This window comes from Myripristis murdjan, chromosome 21 (genome assembly GCF_902150065.1).
Source record: "Myripristis murdjan chromosome 21, fMyrMur1.1, whole genome shotgun sequence".
Taxonomy (NCBI): domain Eukaryota; kingdom Metazoa; phylum Chordata; class Actinopteri; order Holocentriformes; family Holocentridae; genus Myripristis; species Myripristis murdjan.
Genome location: NC_044000.1, coordinates 30,258,523 through 30,279,492, shown reverse-complemented (window position 1 = coordinate 30,279,492; position 20,970 = coordinate 30,258,523). Strand labels below are relative to the sequence as shown.

Genomic DNA, 20,970 nt, shown 5'->3' with positions numbered 1-20,970 from the left:
TACTCAATTCAAATAATAGCTAAGCTCCTATTCAAATAACTACTGTAGATTCTTGTTTACATTTTTTTTCTTTCTTTTCTTGACTGGGTGTAGTTCTTCAGATCTCTTGATTACACTGTGTGTATATGTGTGTATGGTCCTGCTGCAGGTTGTGTACAACGGCAAGGAGCTGAACCACCCATTTGGGATTTCTCACTACCGTAATTCCATCTTTTGGACGGAGTACATGAACGCCTCGGTCTTCCAGTTGGACTTGTCCTCTGGTGATGTCACTCTGCTACGAAGTGAGCGGCCGCCGCTCTTCGGCCTGCGTGTCTATGATGCCCAGAGTCAGCAAGGTCAGCTTGCCTCTGTTTACTCCCCATCCAACCCTGCAGAACTGTGGCCTGCTGTCAGAGAAAGCTGCGGAAAATAGAGCCAGTCTGTATTGTTTGTTCCCACACATTCCTATCTACCTATATGTCTTACTTTAGCGGGGAGCACTTCATGTGGCATGTACCTCACAGATTTTCCATACGCGCCTATTGGTGTCAAATTTCATGGTGTAAGCCGGCGCATTGATCAGTGATGACAGTGACTTTGTAAGCACTGGGCGCCACTCTATGAAATTAGAGGGGATAGTAGGGGATCGGTGAGGAGGGTTGCGCGGTTCTGTGGCAAATGATGATGGATTCATGCTGTTAGAAAGCTGAATAGACGAACAGATAGCAGAAGTACAGGATATGCATGGTTGACAGTGGAGAACTGCGCGGGCCTCACAGCAGGTCTGCTCTTGTTATCCAGTAATAGGCAGGTAAAAGCAACGCTTTGACACCCGCTGTGGAATCAGGGAACGCAGATGATTATTGTCATCCGTTCTCACTAAATATAGGGTGAGCCACATTTTACACCACCCAGTGAAGTGGTATTTTGGCTCATCTCTGGCTATGCATGTGTTTGTTTCATTATCAAGACATTATTTGCCTACCAGAGCTTTGTTGCTGAGGATTATGCGTGGAGAAAGTGCCGGGCCAAGCATGTGATGTAGATGAACGGCTGGCTGCCCTGCTCACAGCCTAGTTCACAGCATGTGGCGCAGAATATTTGCCGGCCATTCCTCCAATGTACATGTCACTGAATAGATTAATTGGCTGTCCAGTCCTTTGAGTATTACTGATTGGCTCTTACAAAACTGTAAGCTTTATCTCATTGGCTCAGGCACTGCCTCGGGGCCCTACGTTAAATGAAAGTGACAAAGGCGACTCATGCCTTAACTTTATATGTGACAGTGTTTTTTCCCCGGGAGAATTGTTGGCTTTGTCCAGAAAGACAAATTATTCTTCCAAGAAGGATAAAAATGTCAAATGTCTCTCCCCAACAATGTTCTCAATAATTCATTTGACATGTGGTTATAGATGGCGTGGCATGCACCTGGCACGTCTGTGAGACAGGAAATGAGTTCTGTATCAAGGATAGATTATATTTTTGCTGAATTCCGACTGAACCTTGAACCCGTGCAGTTCACCGCTTAAAGCAAAACTAGACAAAACAACAGCAGAAGCCCATGGCTATAAAGGTGGGCACTAGAAAACGTGGCTTAAAATGAGGAAGACACCTTATTTGGGCTCTGTGTCTCCAGGTGACAACGCATGCAGAGTGAATTATGGGGGCTGTGGTACCCTCTGCCTCGCCATCCCAGGAGGCAGAGTGTGTGCCTGCGCTGACAACCAGGTTCTGGAGAAGAACAATGTCACCTGTGCAGGTAGGAGGACAGAATGAATCCAACTGTGGCGGAGGTGCTCAAGAGCATCTCACGGTTAATTGTAATCCTCAGTTCATCCTACGGGCCAAAGATCATACATTAATCCCTTTTGTTTGCTTGCAAATCTGCAAGTAAGCAAACAAACGCAGATAGGGATCAACACAGTGTCACAGAATGTGCTGGAAATTTAAGCCGAGTTCTGGAGGCTGCACTGGTTAGACACCAAGATACTATAGACCTTTCTACTGAGGTAACACTCTCTGTGCACACGTTAAAGGTCAAGATCACCTTAATTATCTCACAAGGAGAAAATTGTAGTGCAGCAAGGCATGAAGTAAACAATGACATTACACAAGCAAAGGAGACCATAAGTCACAATTAAAGGAAAGTTCCACTGTAAAACAGATTAATGTTGGAAAAACAGGGATTAATGACATGCATATATTTCTGATGGTGCTTTATTGTTGTAGATTGAATTTTTTTGAAGACGTGATGCACATAGAGAGCAGCTGCAGCTACAATGGAGCTTAATGGGAGAAAGAAGTGAGCTTTCTCTTTCCTGTGCTGGATTTTTCTCCTGTGTTTGTTTAACATCGCTGCAAATCACAGAGTCTACAATGAGGCTCTCGCTCCTTTATTTTTAGGGTTGACACTGAAACATGACAGCAAATGTGTCTGCTGTAGAGTGTTGATTTTTTTCCATATTGAACTCTATTCTAGCTGTGTTAAGAATATCTCCACAGATCAATAAAAATACAGCATCAAACAACAAAACAGCACCAGAAACATGATGTGAATCACTAGTCCAAGGTTTTAAATAGTGCTGATTTGTTTTAGGCTGGATTTGTCCTTTAACCGTAAACATATTTATAATTTCCTATGATGCTATCTACAAGCAACTGGAGCAATTTATAAGTTTTCCGGAGATTATCTAACCATGCACTGGGTGGAAGGAATGGAAACACCCTGGTCAGGTTACCAAACAGTCACTTGTAGATTTTTATAATGCACATATATCATGGTATGGTAATTCCCTACAAGGGTGTTTGAATGCATTCTAAACATATTATATAAGCAGCAATGTGCATATACTTCCAAAACATCAATAATGAGCTTAATAACCACTCAAAAATCATGGTCAGTACTTACAGATAGTGAGATGAAGACATGTTTTGTCTTGTGTTGAAGCAACATTGTATTTAGAGGACATGTTGTCCTCTAAATACATACTTCCTAGAAAGTGAGACCATGTTTTGTTCTCTGGTCAATTTGTCTTGCAAATTTTTTTCCCAGAAGTCTCCACTGGAGGTTTGGAGCCACAGCGATGTAAAAGTGATGAGTTCCAGTGCCATAATCATCGCTGCATACGGGCTTCGTGGAAATGTGACGGAGATGATGACTGTCTGGATGGAAGTGACGAGGAGGCCCACAGCTGCTGTATGCATAAAATTGGCCTGCATGCCCGAAAAACAAATGCAAACACCAACGCTCATACTGTAGATGCAGATATACACACTTGCATGCACACACTCACAAATTAAGCTGCTCTGCACATGCTTCATAAGGCTGATTCGCTTTTCCTATCAACTTCTCTGTCCCTAAATGTCACTGTTAGAGGAGGGGGTGACTAATGTCTCTCCTCCCTGCTGCCGTCTCCCCTCTTCCTTTCTTTGAAGTGATTTTGCTCTTGAACGAATCGATAAGATAAACACCATGTTAGACGCTTGGATGCTGACTCATTTTTCAGGAAGAAAAATTCTATAATGTGATCCTCTGCCAAAATTATCAGAATTGAAAAATCAATTATCTGCTCTGCTGAGATATCGTATACTTTAACAATCTTCTAACAAGGTTTGTTTTATTGGGTATGACTACTTCTTTAGATTATATCAGCGAGAGATTTGACTCCAAAAATGATGCCAGCCGCCTAAAAGACACAGCTTTGAAATACGCAATTCCAAATGTCCTGCGGCAATTTGGCCTGTATTAGTTAGCACTGTCTCCTGCTCATGTACTATGGCTATAAAGCAGAGAGGGTGTCAGCTATTCCCTGTGATTTCTTATTCGACTGCAGTTCCACAAAACTTAACTGAAATGATGATAGAGGAGACTAGACGAGATACAGTATAATTAATGAAACTAATTTGACTGCAGTCTTCTATGGTAGCATCATGGTTGTCTGGTGCCTGGCATTGGAAATTTCACAAATAACTATTTGGGCTGCCCTAGGTATCAGGAATTGCTTTACTTCAAAATAAAAGGTAATTTATTATGTACTTTATCTCACAATGCACCATAACTGCATTGAGACGTGCACAAATTCATTTTGTGTGCGAGTTATTGAGAGTTAATGAGTTTGAGTTGTCCTCTGAGTGTTGTCAACTGGATGAAACCTTGTCTTGTTAATTAAAGTTAAATGACATGATGGAGAAGGAAATAAGCATGGCTCGAAGTTCCAGTGAAACATATTGTTAGAAAAATGCAGTTTCAGAGTTATTAAATTGTTTTATATTCTCAGAGGACTGAAAAACGGTTTATAGGAATTCAAATCAAAACAAGGCACTAAAATCAAATGTCAAACATACTTAAGACCACTGTGAAATCTTTATGGGGAATTCATTACATCCAAGTTAAGGACAAAGCAGCAAGGAGAATTATGGGTGAAATGCCCCTCTAAATGTTATTCCCCTCTATGATTCTTAATAAGGCTTGGTGGTCTGTCAATGTGAGATTAGTTGAGCTGTGGACTCAGCAGAGATGAAATCCCACTAAAGACAATCTGTGAACTCGAGAGACATTTTTTCCCTGTAGGAATAAAAACACTCTGCTAGCCTTGGAGAACTACTGACAAAGCTTAAAAAAGTAGAATAAAACGTAAAATAAAATGAAGGTTGTAGCAGCCAGTAGTTAAGTTTTGACTATTTTGTTTTTCATTCTTCTATTTTTTTTATTATTATTCTTACTCATCCATCTCAGTTTAAAGAACAAAAATATATTGTAACTTTGCAGCTAAACCATTTTTATTTATTTATTTATTTATTTTGGATCCCAGACAACCATAGCTGTCCTATTGACCAGTTTAAGTGCAACAACAATCGCTGCATTCCCAAAAGATGGCTTTGTGATGGAACGAACGACTGCGGTAACAATGAGGACGAGGCCAACATTACATGCTCAGGTATGTACTTTACCATTTTATGTACAGAACATGATTTTCCTTAATTGCAATCTTGGCAAATCTGTCATTTTGGTTTCACTGATACTTGTTACATATTGATTTTCAATCTGTGTGGAGCACTTAGAGAAGTAGCTCTTGCTTTTATGTACATTATATTGAGTGCACCGTCGGAGTTCTCCAAAACAGTAATATCATGATTACATATTTATGGCTCACATGGATCATGGAATTCCTGGAAAGGTATGAAATTTTGAAGTTGTTTCAGCCTGGAGAAAATCCTGCAATATTATTGAATTTTGTAATTTAATTTGATTTCTAAAGAAAAAAATCTCTCTCTCTCTCTCTCTCTCTCTCTCTCTCTGTACATATATGTGTTTCAGTTAGTTATTCAACAAGCGCAAAAATCTCCATTGTGTCCATTGTGTTTACATTATACTTCCTTCCTGCATGGAATAAAACAGAACAATAAACTTTATTAAGAAAAATAAACTTTAATAAGACCTCTGCATCTAAAGAGGTCTGTATAAAGTAAAATAAATAAATAAATAAATAAAATAAACTTATTTAAAAACAAAAAACAAAAAAACAAGCAAACAAACAAGCAAACAAACAAAAACTCTGGCATCCCATTGGCTCACATGGCAGAGCACATACCATTAAGGCAGGTCCTTTTCACCACTATTTAGGTACGAGTCGGGCCTGGGCCATTAAAAATGCTCCTACTGCTATTTCTACTACTGCTAAGAAGAAGAAGAAGAACAACAACAACAACAGCAACAACAGCAACAACAACACTAATAATAATAATAATGATAATAACAATAGTGATAATAATAATACCCAATTTCCCCTTGGGGATCAATAAAGTATTTCTTATTCTGATTCTGAATAATAATTCCAAAAAAAAAAAAAAAAAAAAGAAAGCTGTTGTTGTTGTTCAGGTGACTGAGGAGCTAGTTGTAATAGAGTTAGCGGTACATTTTAATCATGCCTGTATAGGTCTTTGGAATTGGAGATGAAAGAGCCCAGGCTTCTACACAATAAGGTATAAAACACTTCCCATCTTTATTTATTTTATTTTATTTTATATTATTTTATTTTTCAGATTCTTTCACTTTGGATGGGTTTGACAGATCAAAGCTTTAAACAGAGGTGTCCTGTGTTGTCAGGCAGTCATCCCTGTTATGTCTTGCGGCTCTGGAGCAGCTTCAATACAGTGCGATCAATCTCATCGTGTGAAAGCACTCTCTGGCATCAAAGAGGTTTAGCACCTACAAGGGGCAACAGTGTGTCAGAATCACTTACAGTATATCACGTTGCCTCCCCTGGCCTCCAGATGTTACTGTTGCATGTTGGCAGTGCAGCCTCTCAGGAGCTTTTAGCTTTAGAGGTTCAATCAATGAGCATTACCCACAGGATGACAAATGCTGCCTCACCAGCAGATTGACATGCATATTATATACCACCCAGAGATCACTTGCCCATGTGTGTCCACCACGACCTGTGTAGTGTGTAACTGAATACATGCTAAGCAACTGCAAATTCCGCTTGGCCTTCAGCCCCGACATGATTGAGCGATGGCAGACACTAATGCGCTGGTGATGAAACTGAGTCAAGTCTGTTTTATTTATAGAGTATACTTTTGTGCAAATGTAGTACAAAGTTATTGACATCGATACAAAAATGGCATGTAGTTGCAAATAATTGACAAAACTCAATCTGGATAAATATAATAATTCATTATTTAAAGTACAGAGTGTGCTGTGGGGCCTCACCTAGTAGAGCCTGCATCAGGTATCAGTGCTAAGTCCTTACTGCAGTGGCCTGGGTTCAATTCTGAGCCAAGCCCTTTGCTGCATGTTTATCATGTAGTATAGTTATGGGTTACATACATAACATATATAAGTCATTAATGTGAGCTAATTTTAACATAGGTGTTAAGTTTGGTAAGGGAGTGCTTCACCATTAGTATCATTTTCTCAGTCCAAATTGTTTTGAATGTCTGACAAAAAATGTTTAAGTCCCCTACATTGATTAAACTCATCTCATTCATCGGTATCACATATTAGGGTTTAAGGTTTTTTTCCCCATGAAAAAAAAAACATCACTTCATGCCTTAAAATGGCTTAGATATAACTCTGCACCAACCTGCCCCCCGCCTGCTGGCCTACTGACTCATAACTTGTGTCATATTTGATAATCTATCTATCTTAAAAAAAAAAAAAAAAAAAAAAAAAATCAGTGAATGTCTCAGTTATACTAATATTGTTAATGTGAAGCAGCCATTTCGAGTTGGTCTTGTTGATTTTTTTTTGATGCACTCAAGTGATTGGTGGGGTGGTGCTAATGGTCTGAAAAGAACCACCCTGTTAGTTCATAGGATTGGTTCTTTAGGTTTACGATATCATGAAACTGGCCTGTTTGAGTTCATCTTTTGGAGACTGCCTTGGTACACTGCAGTTTCAAAGTGGAAAAACTCAGAAATGGCATTGACTGCTTATTTTGCTCCTGATGTTTTGTAGCATATGAAAAACACCATGGACATGTTAACAAGGTTAAAAATTCAAGTAAGTGAAGCTTCCAAGAACTCATTTTCTGTGAGAATGGAGTTTAACTACGACCTCCGTAAAGAGCAGCAAAAACATATGAAAATATCTGCTTCAAGTTTTCAAACTCTTGGTCTTGTGAATTTTTTTTTTTTTTTTTTTTTTTTTTGTGTGTGAAAGTGCATTGGTTTGGGACATGCTGAACATATAATTGGAGACTCAAGACTTGGATTTCGCTCCATAAAGAGTTCAAGTATTTGAAATGGAAATTTTCATATCCTTTTTTCTGCGGTCTGTCAAAGTTGCCGATCAGTTCCATACAGTAGATGGACTGTTTGGAGGCATGCAAAGAAAAATTTTTTGTTGTCGGACATTGTTGGGGCAGATCTCATGTCAGATTGGAGTGTTTTTTTTTGAAAGGACAGTGAAAAGGGCATCCCAGTAATTGAGTCCCCTTGGTATAAAGTCTTGCACAAGTTTTCCAGAACCAGACTGAGTTGAAAACCCTCTTATTTTTTTTAGATATCCTTTAAGCGATTAAGTGCCACCATTGTGAGGCTGCTGATGTGGTCATCTGAGGTCATCTTCCATGATTATCCCAGGATTTCTTGTGTCATCATTGGTCTTCAAAGGCCGTAGTGGTCATGAGAGGAGTTGGGAACATCCTGCCTTGATATATATTGTATGTGTGCATGACTTTCAGCCCAGCCCTGCCAGGCCAACCAGTTCTCCTGCCAGAATGGCCGATGCATTCCCCGGGCCTGGAGCTGCGACCGGGACGACGACTGTGGGGATATGTCCGATGAGACGTCGTCATGCAGTGAGTCTCATGACTTTCGATTGCATATCTGATTGTTAAAGCTCTACTCTGTTGTTTGGTCAAGCTGTATAGGTAGGTGATATGGGTAGACTGCCATGGCGAAATAAATGAAATACTTAACAAGGGCAACTTTTGAGGTGATTTTGAGCAAAATCCCTGATAGTTTACCTCTCGAAGTGCAGAATGTCACATCTATTCAGGGTAGTGCATTCTACAAAGGTGCAGCAAGTAAGGGTTTTATGGCCCATAGCACTGAATGGCCATAATATATCTGTGGGATACTGATAGGGTAGTTGAACAATACCAGTGACTCAATGATTACTTGGCAATGTAGACTAAGCCAATAGAAATTATATACTTCATGGCACTATAAACACCAGCTTGTTTACTCATTGTATGCGCACAGTGCACACGTGTCGCTAACACACCGATGCAAAATTGTTATGTGTATATACACTGTAAAATACATATTAAAATGCAAACTATTTAAAAAAATGGAGAAATACAAATGACAAAATAAAGTAAAAAATACTGTGGGGTAACTTAGATCCTTAGTTGAATAAACTATATCACTTTTATAGATTGGATCCTTGATATGACCCTCAGCTGATGTTCCTTGTGTTTAACAAATATTTATGATAAAATGCGCACATTTTAAACAACGAAAATACTCACACATGAATTCCCTGAAGAAGAAAGTAAACGCACTCTTGGTGGTCGCCGCAGCGCTTGCCACCAACCACCAAAGAATGCTGAATTTGTGCTTATGAAACTTTTATAAAAGATTGCCACCAGCAGCTATTTATCATTTTAGTGACTTCTTGAATATTTTGCTAGTCTCTGTTCATGCATTACTGTGTTCAGCTGAGAGTTTTAGGGGTTGAATTATTGATGCTTTGCTCTTTGGACTAGGAACCAAACAAGCACTCACTGATGGCATCATCTTAGAAGGGTGGTGCCAAGTAAGTTGCGTACTGTTATAGTTCACTGTTCTTAAATCTTGTCTCAGTGGTATTACACAATCCATCAGCTTCAGTGAGTCAAAGTTATTGTCCATGTCCTCAAAAACTACATGTTTCTGTGTGATGGCCCAATCTCTTTGGAGCTCTTTGAAAATGTTATTTAGCCTCTTTTATGCAAGGTTAAAGAGTGTTTAAGGCTGCACAAATATGTTTTCAGTGATGTGAAATAGAAGTAGATGAATTACCAGAATGCATTTAAATGATGGGGGTAAAAGTTTGAAGATCCCCCTAATCACCATTTGTATTAAATCAGCCATATTGCAGTGTATGATGTTTGCCAAACGCTGCACTGCGCTGTATCGCCTCAGCCCCCCTTTGTGTGTCCTAAGCCGCTTCAATACGCAGTCACAAACAGCCTGGGTGTAAGCAGTAATTAAAGTTCATGCTCGGCTTCATTCAATCATAATCAAGCTGTGCAGCAAAACATATTCTCTCCCGTACTGTTGTCTGGGCTTCCTCAGGCATTACTTCTCTGTAGGAGCTTCACTGTGCAGCTCTGGCAGCGCACTTAGCTCCACTGGAGCTACTGTGGGTTTTGGAACACCTGAAGCTCAGTGGTGGCCGCCTTAGAGATTGATGCTAATTTGGATTTTGTTTGTCAGTAGTTTAGTAGTTGTCATACAGTGTCTCATATTGGGCTCTCTGTTTACTTGAAGCTGCCATTATTAATGGATGCCGGTGCTTCATTTTTAGCCGGGCTCTCTGTTTACTTGAAACTTCCATTATTTATGGATGCTGGTGCTTCATTTTTAATGAATGTTAAACTCCAACCAGACGTTTGCTGTCAGAGAGACGTAACACATTTAAGGGGTAATATAGAAGACGCTTGTCTGATAAAGATACAATATGTCTTCCCCCCAGTGCCTTAGGTATCCCGAGCAGCGGGTATCCCAACAAATCAATTTGAATGTAGCCTTGCATTTCAGATTTCAAGTCAATAAAGCTCCAGGCATCCAGTGAGAATATCTGAAAACTGGATGCGCCCGAATCTCAAACTAGGATGGCATGTGATGGGAGTGAAAAAGTCGATCGTAAATATGCCATCAGTCCATGTAGTGCAGTGGACTCTATTCCTGCTATGACATTTGGAGGGAATATCAATGCTATAACGTCTCCATCAATGCAGAGAGAGTATCTTTGACCATAAGAGTGGATGTTGGCAGATCTTGGCTCACTACAGTGGTAATTTGTTTTCAGCAGTTTGCATGGTGGCTATCACTGCGTGGTGACTGTGTGTCAAACCAAGGGCTTGTTTTGGGATTTTCCTCAACCCACTAGGCTAAGGCGATAAACTGCCAGTAGGCTGTTGTTGCTGTAGGTCTGACTGCTGCTGCCATTGATTAAAGTGTTTAGGCAGTCAACCGTTCAGTCAATTACATTATTCAGAGCAACCCAAAGAAAAACATCTACAGATGCATCACTCCTCTCACCCTCTCAGCCTTAATGTGGTCATTTTTTTTGAGAATATAACTTTTTTTTTTTTTTTTTTTCTATGTCTAATCCTATGATTGGAGGCATAGATTATCAGGGGAGTCAGTATAAGATGGTATAAGCTATTGTCCAAAAGTAGCAAATTCAGATTACCATTCACAGCTTCTATATATGGCCACAAACAACAGTGAATCTAACAAGCATATCTAAAATTTTGACAAAGTGATGAGTAGGACACAAATTGCAAATCATAACAAGCAAATAATAATAAGTCAATTTTTGGGAGTGACTTGTTTGTGACATATTTCTGGGATTTACGTATTTCTGAATGATTGAATGTTGAGTAACTACATTGTGTGTGTGTGTATGGCCACAACCACTCAGTCCACTCCCCGATCTGGCATTGACTATGAAAAAAAGTCTGTAACCATAGTAACATTTATGCTTCATGCCCATATGGCTGCTGCCATTGCTGGTGTAGATGGTATTTTTCATTCACTCAGTGTCAGTTTAACTGTCAAGGTAAACTGACACTGACAGCAGTGTCATTTTCTTTGTTTTTATAAACCTGGTCATTTTGAATGATGTGCAGCATGAAAATCAAACAGAACTGAGCTTTTCCCTTGCTTTTCCAACTTGTATTTGCAGTTGTATTGGTTTTTAATTGTCTTTTATGTATTTATTTCTCATTTTATCTATCTATTTATTTATTCTGTCTGTACCACTACTATGTAACTGCAGTTTGAAAAGAGCTGCACAAAGTTCATAATTAATATGATGCAAGTGAGGCACACAGCATTAATTGAAAGACAGAATTAACCTCTGACAGCATCAGACTAAAAAGAAATGAACAAGCAGGACATGAAGACGGCTAATAAGATTGCTGCAGCTTGTGGCTACGCTGCCGCTTGTTTCACAGGCGACCTCTCGGAAATGAAACTCTCTCCAAATTAAAAGTACATTCCATGATTATGATTGTCAATTACAACACCATCAACTTCAGCTTCTGATTCTGTTTCATTCATTAGATTAGAGCTCAGCACAATCTGAGCATACACCAAAGTGATAGAGGCCTGTGTGTCTTGGATGCCAATTGGTTTTAATTTTTAAGGACTTTACTCCCGACATGACTAAGACCAATGTCACAGACATTGTTACGTTCATTAGCATTACCTCAGAAAACTGATATTGGTAAAATTTACATAATGCATGTTATCATGCATTATGTAAATTGCAGTTGTCAGTCATTTGTTGTTTTGTTAAGATGAATATGCCTTTCTTAATCTGGACTGGGGAATTCAAACTGACCTTAGGAATGTATTATTTTCTGTGGCAATCGCTAATGAAGATTGTTATCTGCAGATTTGTGTGTGCGTCTTTTTTAAAAGTTTGATTTCAACTGCTCTTCACAAACTTTTCAGCTTTCCCAACGTGTGAGCCCCTCACCCAGTTTAGCTGTTCCAATGGACGATGCATCAGTGCAAAGTGGCACTGTGACTCAGGTAAACTTTATTATGATGTTTTTGGAGAAATGATCTACCTCACAAAAAAATCTCCCTCTGAACAAAGCCTTTGGTCTCATATGAAGTTTTAACCTCTCATTTTTCTTCAAATAAATACAAAAATCTGCCAGTAGGATGGGATAATCCCACTCATTTCCAATGCAGTTTCACTTGGTTAATTTTTCAGAATATGGCAGATTAGCCCACTAGTATCAACAAAATTACATTTGATTCAAGTAAATTCTGGAAAGAAGTTGATTAGCATTGGAAACAAGTTGGATTATCACGTTCCACTGGCAGATTATTTAGCTTTTTTTTTTTTTTGAGGAAAAACATGATTTTACTCTGATGATGAAACAAAATGACTTGTTAAGATGGAGATCACAGTATCTCAGACGTAATATTTCAATATCAGCCTGTGTGTGTACATATGCGTTTTTGTGTAGATGATGACTGCGGTGATGGCAGTGATGAGGTGGGCTGCATCCACTCCTGTTCCAACAGCCAGTTCCAGTGCTCCAACGGCCGCTGCATCCCAGACCACTGGGCCTGTGACGGCGACAACGACTGCGGGGACTTCAGCGATGAGAACACAACCTGTGGAGGCTCCTCGGCCTGTAAGAATGCATGAGTCATCTTTCCAAATCCTAAATAGTGAGCCAGAAAAACAGCTTTAGTGCCTCACTGGACTCATCATGCTGGCATAAGATGTCTCTTGTTATTATTCACTAGTTTTGACATCAAAATGTTTGTGAAAGTAAGTTGGAAAATTTATAATGATCTTATTCCATATTCAGTCAATACGGCAGCTTGTTTTTCTTGAGAGATCAGTATCGCAGAGGGCTGTTTGAAAGCACAGCTTCATCAAAAGTTTGCTGTTACCCTTAAATCTCTAGCATTTAGTGTGCTAGTCATTTGATTATCCATTTATACAGTAATTATGAGTTTAATGTAACTATTAATCAGCCTGAATTAAACAACCTAAATCGCTCACACTCACTTGTCCCCAGTTGTATCTAGTCTCTGTTCATGGGAGAGCTACTATCAAGAGTCAAATCTTTTAATCTGTTGTAATTACCTCAGAAAGTCCATGCCAGATCCTAGAAAACTCACAGCTCAGTAGCTTGTCACTAGAATGTGGAGACTATTCATCAAATCATTTCCTGATGTGAACCGCAGCCTTCTCCACTCTCCCACGTCTGCTTCTGCCTCCACCCCAGAGGAATGAACCGCTCTTAGTTTTGCCTCAGTGGTTGGGTAAATACTTTTTGGTGTTTGGTTTTTAAGTATTAGACATATAATTCTGGGTTGTGGAGACATTTTTCTCGGTGGTGCCAGAGCAGCTTAGTACAGTGAGTGCTCTGTCTGGTTTGATCAGCTTAACGGTCAATCAGATTCAGAGCTTCACCTTTAAAACTTACTGTAAGGTCATGCCTCCTGTGTAATGGATGTATTTTGCGGTGTTCTACACAAAGATCCCGGGATGCATTGTGATGAAACTGCTCAAGCGCGCTTATTGACCTTACACAATATTATTCTTAGCATAAATCAACATTTAATATAATTCTGTTGAAGCAGTGATACAGTTTTTTTAAATGATAAAAATCACTTACTCCAGCCACCACCCAAGCTCACTCCATAGTAGATCTTTGTACACTGCTGAAAATCTCCAGCTTAACAAGTTATTTTGTCTCATGTTCAGTGTCATATTAAAATCTTGTTTTTCTCCAAACAAAATCTGAGAGTGGGTTGAGACAATCTATTTTTTCCAATTATTTTCAGAACTTTTCTGGGAACAAGTATAAATATGTTGAAACAAGTTTTCAAAAACTTTAAAACAAATCATTTCACCCAGTCTTACTTAATGAATAAGGCAGATCAGCACACTAGGATTGAGAAAATGACAGAAGTTGATTGCCACTGGACACAAATAGCATTGTCTGATCCCACTGGAAGATTTCTTATCTTGTTCAAAGAAAAACAAGATTTTAAAACTGAATATGAGACTAAATGGCTTGTCAAGATGAAGAACTTTGTTTACAGCATGATTTTTTTTCACAAAAATTTCAGTGATAATTATTCATTCATCACATTATGAAAATATCACAGGAAGTTTTCAAAAACTCTAAATCAAATCATTTCACCCAGCCTTAGTTCATGGATCCCTGATCAACATGCACAGAATAAATCCAGTGAGTCCGACTCCTGCACTGCAACACATCTGCAATGCATCTGCAACACCATGATGCAGTGGTACCACTTCTTCTCATTTGAAAGTAATGAACTGCTGGAGAACAATGTAGTGAACTCAGAGTGGTTGAGTTAAACTGCAGCAAAAAACAGAGTCTTGAAATGCTTGAAGTGAAAGTAATTTCGTCTTTAGGACTAAATGCCATATCATTGTTGCAAAGTACTTAAGTACTTACTTGTGAGCCTTGCTTCCAAGCAGAAATATATGCTCTTGCAGTTGAATTCTGTCTCTTTTCTTTTTGTGGATGACTTTCACAATTAAAAAGAGGTGTCATGTTGAGTCTTTGCTTACCATGGTGTGTCGTGGAGCATCTGTGCTGCATTGAACTGTTGAGTGACTTTTGTTGCAGTGTTGCCCCCTGTCACTGAGTGCAGCGCGGAGGAGTTCCACTGTGTAGCAGATGGGACCTGCATCCCAGAGCGCTGGAGATGTGACGGAGACAAGGACTGTGAGGACGGCAGTGACGAGACAGGCTGCGAGGGCACCAAAAGAATGTGCGACCCCAAAGCCAAGTTCACCTGCAAAGATACAGGTAGGAATGCAGAGCCATTCACACTGCAGCTGAGACGGCCCCAATGCTAATGTCGTTCCCTCACACTTGGCACAGGTTTTTACTGAGCAGAAACAGCAAAAAGCTCCCTGGAGTAATATTTTTTCTGTCTTTATTCAGACTGCAGGCAAATGTAATTTGTTTCTGAAGTCCAGTCCTAAAGACTGGCTGTTCTCACTGTTACTTGCACCTGATCAGCTCAGATCTATGTGTTCAGGGATGCGGGCATGTGTATGTACGGTAACTGATGGCACAATTTTCAAATGCAGAAGCAAAACAAAAAGCTGCAGAAAGAGAATGCACCATCACCTTTGCCTCATACCATTTATTATATTTATGAAGTTGCAGAATTTCTCTGTCACAGCAGACATCATCAGCAAGGTGACTGATGTGTTGAGAAATGTTTTGAGCTACAGTTATACAGTTTTTTTTTTTTTTTTTTTTTTTTTTACATTTCTGGCACTTCAGACATGATGCCTCCATCATTTGTTGCACTGAAAGTGACATTAGGGACAGTTTAAAACCATCTTGAGTGGTCAGACTGAGACGTATCAGATTGGAATCACATTTCAGGCCACATGGTATAGATGTGTCTTCAATCTGATTAGCATTTTTTTAATGTTCAGATAGGATAAAAATCAATCTGACTTCATTTGGGATATGCTAAAACTCAGATCCTGGCTCTCAGTCTGAACAATGCCAAAGATTCACTGTAAATGTTCCAGTGTTAAAAGAAATTTCCATGCCCTGAGATGTTCTTTGCCTCTCGGGAGGTATTGTGAGCAAGTGTTGTGATTTGCTTTTTTGGTGTACCAACTTTCCCTCAACCTGCCGCTTTTACCTCTGCTGCTTTCGATTTTCCCAAGAGAGCTTGATTTTTATCTGTAGGCCTGAACTTGTTGTATTTATCAATAGTGCTATTGATAGCAGTAAGAGGTGCAAGAGGACAAGAGTTTTTTTTTTTTTTTTTTTTTTTTTTTTCCAGTCCATAATAAGTGTGAGGCGTGCTCTTTACTCAACATGTCTTGTTGCTGCATTGCATTCTGGTCTATTGAGGGGACAATCTGTTGCCTGCACCTCTTCTACGATGGATTTCTCCCTGAACAATTGTTGAACGTTGGTGCAAAATTGCAGTTCTAGGAAGATGCTCTTGCTCTTTGCTGTTATGGAACTGACCCCCAAACCTGACGTTTACCGTCAATATCTTGGATCACAGGAATATTTTCTGCTATCAGACTCCAATTTTAGCTGCACCAGAAATGTCTGGATGTGACCTGATTGTTTGAAATACACCACCAAATGGACCCAGAGAGCCAGGGGACATCATCATCATCAAATAGCTTTTATTCATTCCTTCATTCATTCATTCATTTATTATTATTGATTTATTTATTTTTAAATCAAGTATTTTGTTGTTAACTTTTTGTTTTTGTTAACCCTGGATGGATATGGACTCACTGTAAACAATTTCACAGGGTTGATTCTTTTACTTTTCAGTGGTAATTCAACAGATCGATGTTTTTTGTTGCCCTTTTCTGGATATGTGGTAAACAATCAGATTTTATTTGTATTTGACCACTCAACAACCATATGTTCCATTATTCACCAGAGACAGTTGTCATAATTGTAGAAATACAGCAGCTTGTTTGAGCCACGGTCAATATTGGGGACAATGAGCCAGCAATGAAAAGAAAGCCAAGCTGCCAAGCAGTCGCCTCAATTAAAAGAAACCTGAAATGACACAATGTAACTGAAATGCATTGGAAAGAGAAGTAAATATTTGGATCATTTACTTTATCAGTTAGAAACAAACCTTCCAAATGGCTTAAACAACTCAAACAGCTTAACAACTGCAACTCTCTCAAATCCCTGATATATTATGGGCTACAACCTAAACTGCAAATATAGTAAATTGCAGTTTCGCTAAAAAGAATGGACTTGAAATTTCAATTCAATATTTTGAATGTTCATCAATTAAAACGTGTTACCAGATATTTAAAAAAAAAAAAAAAAAAAGAACCCTCTACAAATTACTTGAAAACGTGGAGAGGGCTAATAGACATGAAGATGTTCACCTAGGTGGCAAGATTTAAGAACATGAATAAAAAGCAGCACATGCAATTAATTTAATCATAAAAAATGAATAATAAATCTTCAGCCATGACTTTAGGAGCCCACAGAAAAAAAAAAAAAAAAAGATAGAAGCACTGGAGGAGAAAATCGGTGGCTTTTTGAATTAAATATGAAACTCTGAGGTTTGGACTTTCCTGAGTTTGGGGAACAAAAATTTAAAAACATATTTTTCTCCTGCTCATTATTTCAGGGTTTTTGTCAAAGCAACATCGCCATGATAGAGAAAAAAGAGGAATGAAAAAGAAGAATTGGAAAAAGAATTGAAACGTGGCTTTCCTAGTGTGCCTCCAACTCCCTGGATAAAAAATAAAATAAAATAAAAGATGAACTTTCATATCTTCACCCTCCTCCTCATCTCCTCATCTGTTTTCTAAAGTTAAAGGCTCTCTCAACACAATATTACACAGTGTGGCTTGAAATTTAGTTTTTTTTTTTTTTTTTTTTTTTTTTTTTTTACCTAGCTGTCAATCAGTATGTAAAACACAGGGACTGCCTTTTAACACTCTTATCAAGTGCAGATGAAATTTTGGCAGTTTTGGCTAAGTCTGGCACATTTACATGTATTTTCTTTCTTTCTTTCTTTCTTTCTTTCTTTCCCATAAAATCTTTTTTATTTGTTTTTCTTGCTCAGCAAAATTGCTCAGCAAATTAAACGCACACACACACACACACACACACACACACACACACACACACACACACACACACACACACACACATTACTCTTGCCACACAGTGTTGTGTACAGTAATGTTCATTTGAATGCTCATGTTGAATGTGAATAAATTATTTTCCTTTGAACCTTTGTGCCAATGTAGCTTTGAAAAATGTCTTGAAATGCATTCAGAAAAGTCTTAAAAAGGTCTTTAAAAGTCGCAAATTTAACTTGGTGAAACCAGCAGAAAGCTTGTTAAAGCTGATGTTGATGTTCAAGAATAAAAGGCATGTTATCATGAATAGGAATTGCAGTTCCACGTTTATTAGTATTGAATGAAGAGAAATAGACTGGTCCAACCCATACACCTTTGGGTTTAAGATGTTCCACATCTGATAAATGAGTCTCCTGTTGCATTACAATCAACATTTTGTCTGTCTTAAAGGTTATGATCTTCTTATTGCTTAACTACATGGCCGTCAACAAACAAGGCTCTATTGACGGCTACCCCCTCAGACACCAAAAGAGATTGATTGACAGCTGAGAACAAACAGCTCCTTAGACATGATAGCTTGACTAAGGCTCAGAAATGAGTTCCATGTATTAAGACTTAAGGCAGAGGTTGGTATTGACTATCACTGCTCTTAAAACAGCCTCCCTATCTCTGTACCCTAGGAATTGGATAAGTACCTGATCCATTTAAGGGTTTCATGCTGATTGGTTGAAACAGATTTACCTGAACAGGGCGTGCATGAAGGTGCATGAGCTCAGGTGTGCAAAAATAGAGCTGAAACCAAAACCTGTAGGACAGGGGGTCCTTCAGGACTGGGTTAGGGACCACTGTTCCACAGTCTTCTAGGTCATCAAATTTGGCTTCAGTGGTTTTAACCATGGCTCAGAGCCATGTTTTTTTTTTTTTTTTTTGATCGAGATGTGTCTTCAGCATGGGAGACTGCACTCGTTTTAGGGTGGCAAGCGATGTTTCCATGTTTCCATTTTTTGGCCTGTAGTTTTTCGGCTCACCAGGCACGTTCAAAAGGTGTTTTGATATGCTTTTTGATACTGTGCTCTCAAAACTGTTTGGAATGAGCTTCAGGTTCAAGCTGCCAGCTTTCTCCAGGTCACATGACCACCCACCCTACATTTTCTTTTGTAAATGTTGATTCTTATATATTGTCCCTTTACAAATAAACAAGGTCAAATGGATGAATCAGTTTGGTTTAATCAGTCATGATTCACCTCATCCGTTGCTGTGCATTGCAGCTGACATACGATATGATGATTATAACTTTCCTAGAAAATGTCCTTGCGGCACTTTGTTCCACATTTCACATATGCAAAATGCTTGTACACTTGAATACTGCATCAGAAGCTTTCATTTTTTTTATTTGTGCAGTTTCACTGGCATGACAGTAAGCGTTTAGCAGATGAAGGGTTAAATCAACAGTGTCATGTGGCAGGTTTATACACAATATTTTTCCTTACGGTTGGACAACTTAGAAGTGATAAAATCAAAAACACACACAAACATACATGCACACACACACGATTCCCGCACCCTCAGCTGTCTCTTAAGCCTCCCACATTGGTTTGCACTGATCCAGCACCAAGCATAAACCAGTGGGATCCCATCACTCCATGATGCAGCTTTGATGGAAAGACTATAAATTGGAATATGCTGCGATCCAGGCCTCACCTGGCAGAACACATTAACGATGATACATCCTGGCATTTCTGTGTTGTTTTCTTCACAGCCCCCTTCAGTGGTTCCACCTGCCTCTTTATAACTTGTACATTGAGGGAATTACAGATTACCCCCGTGTGCAGGTACCAGGGGAAAGTGTATTGATCTTCTGTGGATTTTAGCATGAAGTGGAGCATTTAGTGCAGAACTGAGGCAGTGTTTGTTGTTGGCTGAAGCTCCCCAGGAAAACAGACTGGCTTCTTTTTTCTACAACACATATCATGTTTATTCTAAGGAAAACAATTTTGGAGCTGAGCAATAAAAAGAAAATTCCAACCCAACTGCAATGGCATGAGAAAACACAAGCTTGGGATATATTATGAAATGTACTTGTGAATTTATGAGTAATATAAAAGTCAGCCACACTACTCTACAGTGAGGGTACATGTTGTGCATTGCATTGTACATTGTGCATCTGCAATGAAACACATAGCCAAGTGTATGGTTTCCATGGAATTTAGTAGACATGGAAATTTTATTTTCCAAGCGGGGAAAACAAACGGGAAATGAGAAAAGGAATGAAATGTCATGGTAAACTTAGGACCTCAGAGAATTTGGAGATTCTACAAGCTCTGCTGGTGGTTTGTTTAAGAGACCATGTGGTTGTCTGACCTGTCTGTGCATATGAATAACATTGCCATTAGAGGCCTGAGTTGTTAGTAATAGGGCTAACTACTGAGAGAGAATTTTCCCACAACAGCTAATCTGTTTAAATACTGATACAAGATACATGAGTTCACCTTAAAGACCCCATGCTTTTTGTATTTCCTGTTGAAACAGGAAGTGTGGGTGGGACATGGTGCAGGGAAGGATCATTCACAAGTGCATACCAACAGGATATCAGTTTGGGAGAGAAATGCAATTTTATTTGAAGGGACAGGTGGATGACAAATGATGTTTAAAGATTTGTGAAGGTTGTATTGGTTGAAATTTAGTGAAACTAGAGGAGGATGATGTCACGATTTAAGATGCTCTGTTTTGCAGGAAGTAGAAGTCATGCGGGGTCATTTCATGAAGACTTTAGCACCTCACACTTTGGTGAAGCCTTCTTTTTTATCAAAACCTCATGAGATTTTATGCTTGGGCATGTTGCCTACACAAAATTGGCACTGCTGTAGCTCTTCATCAGGTTACACATGTAGTAAATCTGTTTGACAAACTAAACACAGGTTCAGCAGATGAAATGAATCTGTTTTTGGCACCATTAGTCCAGGGGAGTTTAACCACTATTTATCTTGCGTGGTGCTATAGTACCTCTACATTTAATTTGATAAAACCGAACAATTCAGCTTACGTTCATGATCCGCCACAGTAGGGAAACAGACTATACTGCAATTATCTACTAAAAGTTAAATCTGTCCCCTGAAAGTGAAGCCTCACTGCATCATCACATGAGC

At 39.1% G+C, this 20,970-nt stretch overlaps 1 protein-coding gene across 1 annotated transcript in view; it reads left to right on the top strand.

Annotated features, from left to right (window-relative positions):
- The window catches only part of lrp1bb (low density lipoprotein receptor-related protein 1Bb), a 278,342-nt gene that overhangs the window by 154,541 nt on the left and 102,831 nt on the right, over window positions 1-20,970 (top strand). Inside the window, exons 14-21 of the mRNA XM_030080256.1 lie at window positions 149-338; window positions 1,619-1,741; window positions 3,035-3,178; window positions 4,794-4,919; window positions 8,169-8,285; window positions 12,160-12,240; window positions 12,687-12,857; window positions 14,841-15,023. Coding sequence (XP_029936116.1) covers window positions 149-338; window positions 1,619-1,741; window positions 3,035-3,178; window positions 4,794-4,919; window positions 8,169-8,285; window positions 12,160-12,240; window positions 12,687-12,857; window positions 14,841-15,023 — 1,135 coding nt within the window. The remainder of the gene's footprint in view (window positions 1-148; window positions 339-1,618; window positions 1,742-3,034; window positions 3,179-4,793; window positions 4,920-8,168; window positions 8,286-12,159; window positions 12,241-12,686; window positions 12,858-14,840; window positions 15,024-20,970) is intronic.